The sequence below is a fragment of the Octopus sinensis genome, linkage group LG15 (assembly GCF_006345805.1).
Source record: "Octopus sinensis linkage group LG15, ASM634580v1, whole genome shotgun sequence".
NCBI lineage: Eukaryota > Metazoa > Mollusca > Cephalopoda > Octopoda > Octopodidae > Octopus > Octopus sinensis.
The window spans coordinates 22,871,512-22,882,989 of NC_043011.1; the positions used below are offsets into that span (position 1 = coordinate 22,871,512).

The 11,478-nt window shown below is 35.3% G+C and overlaps 1 protein-coding gene across 1 annotated transcript in view; it reads right to left on the reverse strand.

The window, feature by feature from the left end:
* LOC115219973 (nucleolar complex protein 3 homolog) overlaps window positions 1-10,113 on the reverse strand; it is a 43,486-nt gene extending 33,373 nt beyond the window's left edge. Inside the window, exons 1-5 of the mRNA XM_029790276.2 lie at window positions 9,858-10,113; window positions 8,638-8,810; window positions 7,490-7,686; window positions 5,152-5,316; window positions 3,025-3,118 (exon numbers count right to left, since the gene is read on the reverse strand). Of these exons, the coding sequence (XP_029646136.1) occupies window positions 3,025-3,118; window positions 5,152-5,316; window positions 7,490-7,686; window positions 8,638-8,810; window positions 9,858-10,102 (874 nt within the window). The 5' untranslated portion in view covers window positions 10,103-10,113. The remainder of the gene's footprint in view (window positions 1-3,024; window positions 3,119-5,151; window positions 5,317-7,489; window positions 7,687-8,637; window positions 8,811-9,857) is intronic.
* Window positions 10,114-11,478: the final 1,365 nt, after the last annotated feature.

Genomic DNA, 11,478 nt, shown 5'->3' on the forward strand with positions numbered 1-11,478 from the left:
GCATCACTAAAACTCAAGAACTACCCAACCAATTTCATTCAAATTTTACACATGCCTTATTTAGGGTCCATGGAGTGTCATGGGCCCAAAAAATTTTCAACTTCTTGCCTAATGCAAAACCAGAGCAATCTATTTTATCTCTTACACTGTTTCAGTATTAGGTGTCAAAAGTAAAACAATAACATCTCTATTGTAATGTGATATAATAGTTTCACTATTATGGTTTCAATTTCAATTACTTCCACTATGTATGTGTATATATATATATATATATATAGGTGCGGACATGGCTGTGTGCTAAGAAGCTTGCTTCCCAACCACATGGTTCCGGGTGCAGTCCCACTACGTGGCACCTTGGGCCCGACCAAAGCCATGTCAGTGGATTTGGTTGACAGAAACTGAAAGAAGTCTGTCCTATATATATGTATGTGTGTGTGTATGTATATATATATATATATATATATATATATATATATATAGGTAAACAGTAAAATTAAATACAGACATGGACAAGAACATGAAACACCACAGAGACGACACAAGAACCACAGGACGGGACATTCGAAGCCCTCAGTCATCAGTCAAGAACCAGATCATCTTAGCAATTTCGGCTGATTAATCTTGAGATTGCTCCGATATGGCCAGCCCGCCAAGGGAAATCTAAGCCAAGCGCATTAGATCCCCTGGAAGAAAGCTTCGAATGTATACAACGAAAGGACGGAAAACGATCGAAGTACACAAACAAAAATACAGAATACGTGACACCAATAAGAATACAAGAACGTAAAAACAATAACGGTAAAAATAAAAAATAAACAACAAAACAAAACCAGGACGTAGGACAAAGGTCTTTCGACAGGACGATTTGAGTAGGGGCTGGCTTGTGAGGTTGTGCCTAAAGGCCACGGGGAGACGAACAAATCCGTGTTGCTTCTGAGGCTGCTGAAAACGAAAAGAGCGCTCAACAGCGGCTAGCTGTCACGTGAGAACAAAAGACAGGAGAAAGGGACAGATGAAAAGGGAGAGAAGGTGGACGAGGGAGGAGAAGAAAGAGACAGATCGAGGGGGCTGGAGGTGAGAGAGATAGAGAAACGTAGAAAGGGGGGGGGACGGATGGAGAGGGAAAGAACGGAAGTGGAATAAGGGAGGAGGGAGAGAGAGAGAAAAAGAGACAGATTAAGAGTCGTATCAAAGCTTGAGAAAAAAATATACTTATCGTATAAGGACAATTGTGGATACGTAGCCGCCGATTATATAGGTAAACAGTAAAATTAAATACAGACATGGACAAGAACATGAAACACCACAGAGACGACACAAGAACCACAGGACGGGACATTCGAAGCCCTCAGTCATCAGTCAAGAACCAGATCATCTTAGCAATTTCGGCTGATTAATCTTGATTGATTGCTCCGATATGGCCAGCCCGCCAAGGGAAATCTAAGCCAAGCGCATTAGATCCCCTGGAAGAAAGCTTCGAATGTATACAACGAAAGGACGGAAAACGATCGAAGTACACAAACAAAAATACAGAATACGTGACACCAATAAGAATACAAAAACGTAAAAACAATAACGGTAAAAATAAAAAATAAACAACAAAACAAAACCAGGACGTAGGACAAAGGTCTTTCGACAGGACGATTTGAGTAGGGGCTGATAGCCTCAGGCCAACCAAAGCCATGTGTATATTTGTGTGTGTGTTTGTACCCCACCATTGCTTGACAACCGATGTTGTTGTGTTTACATTCCCATAGCTTAGCAGTTCAGCAAAAGACTCTGATAGAATAAATACTAGGCTTACAAAGAATAAATCCTGTGGTCAATTTGTTCAACCAACAGCGGTGCTCCAGCATGGCTGCAGTCACAACTATGCCATTTTAATCCCAAGCAAGGCCAGGTATCTCTGCTAGTTTATTATAAAATAAAACTTGTAAACCCAGGGTCTCATAAAGGAGGTCCTTGTAAATTGAGATATTACTGTATATGAATTATGCATAAAACTGTGGCACTACATGGTACTGAGGTATGGGTATTGAATGAGAAAGATGTGGAAACAAAGAAATGGTGATTGAGGCTTGTCTGTGTGGTGTTAATCAACATAACAGAGCACAATAGCTTTAAGAGAGGCAGCTGAGCATTAAAAATATCAGCTGAAGTATACAAAAGTGACAATATCATTGGTTGGAGCTTGCAAATGTGAATATGCAAGCAGTGCTAAGTCAAAATTTGTCATTTACTGGCAGTAGAGGATTGAAGTGGAAAAGGAAAACTGAGAAAGAAGTGATGAGCTCAGATTCCAAGACTGAATATCACAGAAAAATGGGCCAAGAGAAGATATACTACATAGCAAATCTATCCAAACCATGCTAAAATACTGATGATGACGAAAATATTTCTACTAAAATACAATACTCTTTACTCATTTTTACTTGTTTCAGTCATTTGACTGCGGCCATGCTGGAGCACCATCTTTTTAGTCAAGCAAATTGACCCCAGGACTTATTCTTTGTAAGCCCAGTACTTATTCTATCGGTCTCTTTTGCCGAACCGCTAAGTGACGGGGACATAAACACACCAGCATCGGTTGTCAAGCAATGCTAGGGGGACAAACACAGACACACAAACATACATGCACACACATATATACATATATACGACGGGCTTCTTTCAGTTTCCGTCTACCAAATCCACTCACAAGGCTTTGGTCGACCCGAGGCAATAGTAGAAGACACTTGCCCAAGATGCCACGCAGTGGGACTAAACCCGGAACCATGTGGTTGGTAAGCAAGCTACTTACCACACAGCCAATTCAATAAAATGTGTTTCAGGTTAACACTGAAAAAATAAATGGATAATTTGTTCCATCTCATCCATGCAAATGATACTTCACTTTAAAATCACTTTCATTTCATCAATAGAGCTTGAAATTCTAGTAAATATGAATAGCAGAAAAATCCACAAAGAGCATGACATTCTGAAATGTAACAAACAGGTATGAGAGTAAAAAGAAGGAATACTTACGAGAAACGACTGACCAAAGATATTCAAGGTAATGTTTGTAAGATTTCAGCAATGATTCTTCAAAACTGTGTAAAACTTTAAATTCTTTTGACATCTAAAATGAATAACTTTGAAGTTAGTCATGGCCGTAGAAAACTAAATTAACAAATATCATGAATAAGGAAAAGCAGTCAATTTTGGATTTATATGTGTGAATTGTAGGAATAAATACATTTACAACTGGTAGTGTTTTCAACCAAGTTTTAGTTCTTGTTTCCTCTGTGTGTGTGTGTGTGTGTGTGTGGAGGCGCAATGGCCCAGTGGTTAGGGCAGCGGACTCGCGGTCGTAGGATCGCGGTTTCGATTCCCAGACCGGGCGTTGTGAGTGTTTATTGAGCGAAAACACCTAAAGCTCCACGAGGCTCCGGCAGGGGATGGTGGTGATCCCTGCTGTACTCTTTCACCACAACTTTCTCTCACTCTTTCTTCCTGTTTCTGTTGTACCTGTATTTCAAAGGGCCGGCCTTGTCACTCTCTGTGTCACGCTGAATATCCCCGAGAACTATGTTAAGGGTACACGTGTCTGTGGAGTACTCAGCCACTTACACGTTAATTTCACAAGCAGGCTGTTCCATTGGTCGGATCAACCGGAACCCTCATCGTCGTAACCGACGGAGTGCTTCCTACACATGTGCATGCATATGTATACATGCATTTGTGTTTGCATCTATGGGTCTTCACAGTGACATTGCTTCAGCAGTGATGTTTATGTCTCCTATGCACAAAATGTCCAGCAACAGTTCAGTGTGTGAAGACATGGAATAAAAGTACCTTACATGTAAAACATGTAAGGGTGACATCAATAATTCAGATCCAACCAACAACAGCATAAGAAAAAAGGAGACACAAAAACGAAACGATAAGATCCTACAATGGGTACTACACATCAGTAATTGCCTAACTTACAATTTTTTTTAAAAATCAGTTAAATTATAAACAAGTCAAAGGTCAAATTATGTCATACTTCTTAGTTTTAGGTTCAGTCTCACTGCATAGCACTTTGGGCAAGTGTCTTCTACTATAGCTCCAGGTCTACCACTACCTTGTGAATAGATTTAGTAGACAGAAACTGAAGCATATTGTATATAAGTTTATATTTCCTTCACTGTTGCTGGTTTACAAACATGGCTTCTTGACAGTGTCATTAGTTTGCAGTCCACCATGAAAGCAGGCTTCTTGACATGTTGGAGCAAATTTTGTCAGCAAAGAGCTCATTCATACTGTGTCCATAGTTTCCAGTTTTTTGCATAAAACTTGTCCAGGCTGTTAGTAGAAACTCTGCCTCGATGTACTCTCATCTGACCCATGCAAATATGGGAAAATGGACGTTTAAATGACAGGGATATAGTGGAATAAGAAAGTTGCAATTGATTACACTAATAAAATGACAAACAATTGACAGGACATTTGAAATTCACAATAACTTCCATCTAAGCTTAGCTCTCAATACGCTTGTATCTTTAGCCGTAATGATATATCATGATAAGATACAATTCAATTTAATTCAATGCATCTGGTAGTGGCCTGCTTCTGGAGTTCCAGGGTTTTGAGGAATATGGAACCACCCCTTAGCCCCACTTCTTCCTAGGTCTACTCTAACCTGGAATTGTGGCACTTATCAGGGTCCCAGCTACGAGTTAAATAACGTGTAACCCGGCATGAGCCAAGAAATGCTGAAATCATGAAATGCAGAATGATGAATATGAATTATTTCAGAAGATGAATTTATTGAGTAGTCAGTATTACTAGATGCTGAGCAGATGAACAGATAACAGTCAACAGCCAGGGTCAAAAAGTTCAGTTAGCAAACTACTACTATCATCTGTAGCTGTGGTGTGTGCAGATGAGATATTTCAGCTAGCAAAAGGCCAATATAACTTATTGGTTCAGGCATGTTGCCTGATCGGATGATGTTGATGAGAGTCCTGTATAACTAACCGATAAATGCAGATATTCCTATAGGTCGACGGTCCACTCTGATTTACCTCCCTTGACATAGAACATTAAAGAATCGTCAGTGACGAATGATAATAAAATATTAATGTTATATTTACAAAAATATATAGAGTATATTTAAAGAACATTTACCTTTTGTTGCTGTTCTTTTTCAGTTAACTTCCGTATCTTATAGCCAGGAACGATATCTTTGAATATCTCCATGAGAGTAATCATACCAAGTTTGTTGATGGCAACATCCACGTCAGAGGAGGTGGGGTTTTGCAACATAAGCAGTAATTCTCGCAGCCGGGATATCTGAAATGTATATAAGCCGACAACCGAAACTGAGTCCCTGTTAACTCGAATTTTACAAGATTATAACAATTCTGTAGAAATAGCAGAATTTTCTCCCATGGTTTTATGTCGAAGAAACCTGTCTAAATAGGTTTAGCGTGGTGTGTGTGTGTGTAGTTTACATCCATACAATCACTCCAAATCAAAGAAAGTTGTAGTAGCAGCAATCTGTGCAAGAATCAATTTTTAAGGAAGAACACACAAGAAACAAGTTCTGCACAGAGCCCTTCAGTGAGGGCTGATGCCCCAACGTAAGATTAAAAAAACTGATTTTATTAAATAAAGATACAAGCAAAAACATGCTGCTGTGATTTAGAGGTAAGTCTATACCTATCAGTGATATTAAAAATGATCACTTAACAATATTTACCAACAATTTTAATGATAATTTAATGAGCTAATCTGAATGTCAGAACCTATATATAGTTAAATATGTTTACATAAACATGAAATTATTTTGTAGTTGGTTTTAACAATATCTAACTGCCAATAACAATTGCAACATGGAAGGTGTTTATAAGCCATTTAAAAACACACAGCACAGAATTTTGTCAGTGAACAGGTTGCTGTTTCAGAGTGACAAAGATATTCTGACAAATTAAATTCAAATGTTGAAGTGAATCAAACGGTTTTCGTGTGTTTTGAAATAGCTTATAAATACCTTCCACACTGTAACTGTTTTTGTTTCAGTACATGATCTCAGATCAAGTCACTTGCTATGCAAGTACATTTCCATAACTACCGACAATATTATTTAAAATCAATAAAATGCAGAAAAGTATATGATGATTGATGTGAAAGTATATTTTATAGAAACAAGGGCAGCAAATACACAAGATCTGCAGTTTTGGACAGAAAGGAATTAACATGATCCATTAGATGTGTAATTCAAACTTATAAGGGAAAGCTGACCACAAGTGAGATGTGAAAACTGTTGATAATATAAATGTATAAAGAACCTGCCTTAACTCTTTCAACTCAGAATTTTTTCTCAAGATTTGCATGCATTTTCTCTAAAATTTTGGTAAAACTATAAAGTGTAGATGCTTGTTAGACAGTTTATAATGGTGCCAATTATGTAGACACTATTTTTAGTCTGGTACATATTTGTATCATTTGGGTTTTCTAATCTACCATGCATGTACCATTGTATTTCGATGAAGTACTATGTATGTATCAGTTGTATCAAAATACTGCAGAAAAAAAAAATGAAAATTTCGAATATTATGGAGTAATACGAAGGTTTATCAAAATATTGATTCACAACAAAAGAAGCTTCTCAATAGAACAGTTTTATAACACAACTGATACAATCTTAGCTATACAACAGACTACAATGATACAAGTGTATGCCTATACAAAACCACAACGGTACAGGAGTGTACCAGTCAAAATTATTTACTTTTAGAAATATGTATTGCAACATTGTTGCAAGAATATTACTATCCAATGCTTAAAAACTATGCACAATATGTTTATGATTAAGTAAATACATTTACAGTGAAGAAAATGTTATAAACAACTTATCAAAGCATGAGAACCAATAATAAACACTTAAAACCAGAGCGGTACTATACTGCATCACATAGAATGGGAATTCTAAAGATTTTGGTTGTAAAACTTTTGACTGATACAAATATGTACCAACCGGGCCAAAAGGGTTTTAAGCTAATGGTACCAGGTAACTATAACAAATGCATAGGAAGAAAGTAGATTAGATATCAGAATATTAAAATTCAGAGATGAACTGTTGCAGAATTAGGTTGCATGGAGAGATGTTGTATGATAGTCACTGACCAATATTTTGGTTTGAGTTCTTTTTAACCAGTACTTTCTGGTTAACTTTTTAATGCTTCTTGTATCCTATATATTAACGCTAACTTAAATATTGTCTAATTTATGTCAACAATAAAAACGAAGGTTGTAAAAATGCAGTAATGATAAATGTATTGTGTCAGAAGGGAGCATTAGTTATGGTGAGTTACAGAATTGTACATGACTGAAATCATTGAACTACAAAAATGCAACGTATGTGCAGTCTAATTTCTTAAAATTGCTTTGACAATAGGTATATAAGGTGAGTATAGCAAACAAAAGTGTTATGCAATTAGAAAGAAATAAAAATGAGAATTACATGTTCATTAGGATTTTCGATAATGGAAAGAGCAAACAGGGCCATCTTTTGCTTGGCTTTTGTCAAATGTTCTTCTTTTACTAGCATCTGTTCAGCAGCACTAAGATTTGTAAAATCATCATCTTGGTGGTTAAATGCAAATTCTTCATCATCTACATCTTCATTCTGACTCTCAGAATCAGATTTATCTTCCTCTTCTTTAGAATCGAAATAAAATAGAAAATATCATATCAATTCCAAATGCACTGAGACAAGTTCTTCAATGGGAAAAAAGCAAATCTTGAAGTAACAAACAAGAAACATAAAATTAACCTGAGGGACCAATTTAAATACAAGTCAAAATCAGCCATCACCAGAATTTAAATAATTACACCTAAAAATATTCTTCACTAGACTTTTAAATCTTTAGTGCCACTTATTTGCAGTTTTTATACAATCTAATGCTGCTTGAACATTATGAAACTAAGATGTTTAAATCCTGGGGATATAAAAATATCATGTGCCACATCATTTTGTCATACCTACTGTATTTGCCAGCATATAAGTCAAATTTTTCAGACCAAAACTTACAGTAAAAAAAAAAATAAGTTGACAAATACAGCAATACAATTTTAGAGGACTGAAATTTCATGTAAAAAGCAGCAAGATTTGGAAAGATAGTGACAATGTTTGAATGTTTAACACTATTTGTTACATTGATTTGTATGCCTGTTTTAAAGCCATGTGAAACCAACAATGCCAAATGGATTTTCTGTTAAGAAAATTATATACAACAACAGGTTCTCGTATTTATGTGGATGATTCAGATCCTAAGCTGAAAGTAAGTCAATTACATCAAACTAATAAATTACACTAATTTCATAATGAAATTATGTTCTTTGTCTTGTCTATGCAATTCAATGTTTTATAATGCCTACCATTCAGCTCAGTTTGGTTAGCAATACTGTTTGCATGCTAATGTGGCTAAATTGTTAATAAAGCCTGCTTAAATAAAGCAACTTAGCATAAAATCAATAGAGAGAACTGAATTTGAGAAATCTGATTTTAAGATTGTGACAGTCACGATCTATCTTGCTAGGGAATGACAGCCAAATATAGTGGAACATAACAAACCCAATTAGAAAAGTAGATTAAACTTGTAAACAAACCAGATTTTGGAATGATTTCACGAGACTGTGGTATTATTTTATTCTTCATTTTGACTGGCAAAAGACGTTTATAAACTTTCTCATCGCCAGCAAAACTATTTCGGGGAGCTTTCTCATACGAACTTTCATCTCCCTCTTGCCATTTTCGTTTCTTTGCTTTCTTATTGATACCCCTGTATAAAAGAAAATCACAGTATGTATTATACAATCATAGTTATATAAAACATTAATTACCTGAATGTTGCATTATATTTGACTCTAACAATTGTAGACTTTATATATCATATTCTATGCATCCAACAACCATTACTGCATCACATTTCTTGCAAAGAGATTATTTCAAATAAACTGTTATTCATAAGGAGCACATCCTTTACACAAATCTTACCTATTATAGCAAGCCAATGCCAAAATGTCAATCTCCAACACAAATAATGTTACCTAAGTGAACATACTTTAACTTACAATAAAACATTTAAGAAGTTATCGGTTACTGGCAACTTGCAATACCAAAAGCAATATTTTGGTCTGGTGTGTGTTTTTTAACACATAACTGTAGTTTATATACTCTGAAGAGACATAAAGGCTATTATAGCTTTACTCTTGTGAACATACAACAAGAAGAATATTTGGGCTGGATATGTACTGAATCACTGAGAATGAGCTCATAAGTTCAAACTTAGAAAGATCATTGTGCTGTACATCTGGTCATAATGACTTCTAAATGTGACACAAGACCATAAAATGTTAGGGAAGGGCATATAATTTCAATTGACACCAATACTTGATCGGTACTTATTTTATAACACAAGAAGGATGTATGTTAAAATCAACCTCAAAGGAATTGAACTCAGAATGTAAAGTACTGTAGCCTAATACTGCAAATCTGTCCTAGGTAGAACCTACTGCCATAGGCAAGGCATACAATAACTTTCTATTAAAGGCACAAAGCCAGAAAATTTTGGGGTAGGAGGTTAGTTCATTACATCACTCTGATGCTCCACTGCTACATATTTCAAAGACCTTGAAAGGATGAAAAACAAAGTGATACCATCACCAGTGCTTATTACAGGGTACCAGCACCCACATCAAAGCGTTTTATGTGGCACCTCAATTGTGAAAAGCTGATTCCACCCTTCATAACAAAGAAAAATAAAATGTATTTTACACAAGTATACATAAAAAGAAAAAGGTATATACTGTGTGGTATTTATACTGACTTTTCATTTTTAAGGAATGAAATATTTGACAAGTTGTCTTGATAATATTGAAGATCTTCAGCATCAAGAGTATCTTCACACTCCACTTCACTCTCAGGTTGCGATTCAACTTCTGGAACCTGTTCTTTAGCTTGTTTACGTAGTTGCTTAGTTTTCTCTTTCATTTTAGCTTTCTTTTTCAATTTTGCTTGGTTTTTATTTGCAATTTTTACATTACTTGTTTTCCCTTTTCCCTTCTTTCTCATATTCTTTTTCGACTGAAAAATTAGTTAGAAAATGTTGATTAGAAAAATACATTTTTTTTCAGTTACTATAATGTATGAAACATCATTTGAAAAATCAATTTCTGAATGTTAAGATATAAAAATCTGAATACAGACATTGTTTTGCATTTTTGAAATGTTTACATTATTTTACCAAAAGAACTAATAAGAAAACAACATACTTTACAAGAGAGTTATGCATTACCTGCTAGTCTTGCAGGTGAAGTGAACTTCCAACAGATATTTGCCATACTAGCAAGGTACACTAAGCAAAACCCTCTTCATTATACTGATTTTTGCAACAATAATTTGCTTGTGACATGTCCCAGGGAGGGACCACTTTATGCACAAGTCACCTCCAACCCTAGACTGATGTTGGGTTGTACTGAGCAGGAAAGCATACTTCAACAACATACCTTGTTAATTAATATTTGATATCAACCTACCTTGGACTACATAATACAAATATCTCACTTTTTAAAAACCATCCAGCCTTACAGTTCAATTTTATGGAAGAACCTTATGTTCCAAAAACAAGCTTAACTGAGTCATTTCTACATCGTGATTCTTAAAAGGAATATAATGAAAGGAATTTTCTTTTCTAACAAGGAAAACAAATAGAAATTACCAACATTTTGGACAGCACAGATAAGCTTGTGGATGTTATATGCATATATGAATATGAATGTATATCCATCTGATTCTTTCACATTTGATTTGATATCTGAGATGTTAAGGCATTCACACCTGGACCACAGGTAAAATGTGAAATGTAGAGGAATTCATACCTTGCCTATCACAATAAGTTATAAAGGCATATCTGTTCTAATCAGAAGTCAATATAAACATTAACCCTTGTTAAATGATATGATAATCCAGTTTTAGCCCTTTAATATTCAGATAACTATCAAACGTTATTTATTCACATTAGTTTGAATTAATCATGCATTGTCTCATAGCTTTGAGATTTCAATGATGTGCTCTTATATTTTTGGAATGACCTTGTACAGTAGGTGAGAGAGACCAGATCTAACCAGTTTGAACATAAAACAAGAAGAATATTTGGGCTGGATATGGCTGATTTAAATGCTACATTCTCTGTTGCTATGCATTTCAGAATTGGTTGGTCATTGCCATTTGGTTAATTATACATATAATATATAACTAATATTTACTAGCTTGTTTTCCGATCATACTGTGTAGTCAGAGCACTAATCTCAAACTGACTAAAAAGCCACATCAAATTAAGAACTTAATCAACATTTTTATTAAAATGTATAAGAAACCTGTATATCCCCCTGTCCTGAGTCTGAAGAGACATAAAGGCTATTATAGCTTTGCTCTTGTGACATTAAATT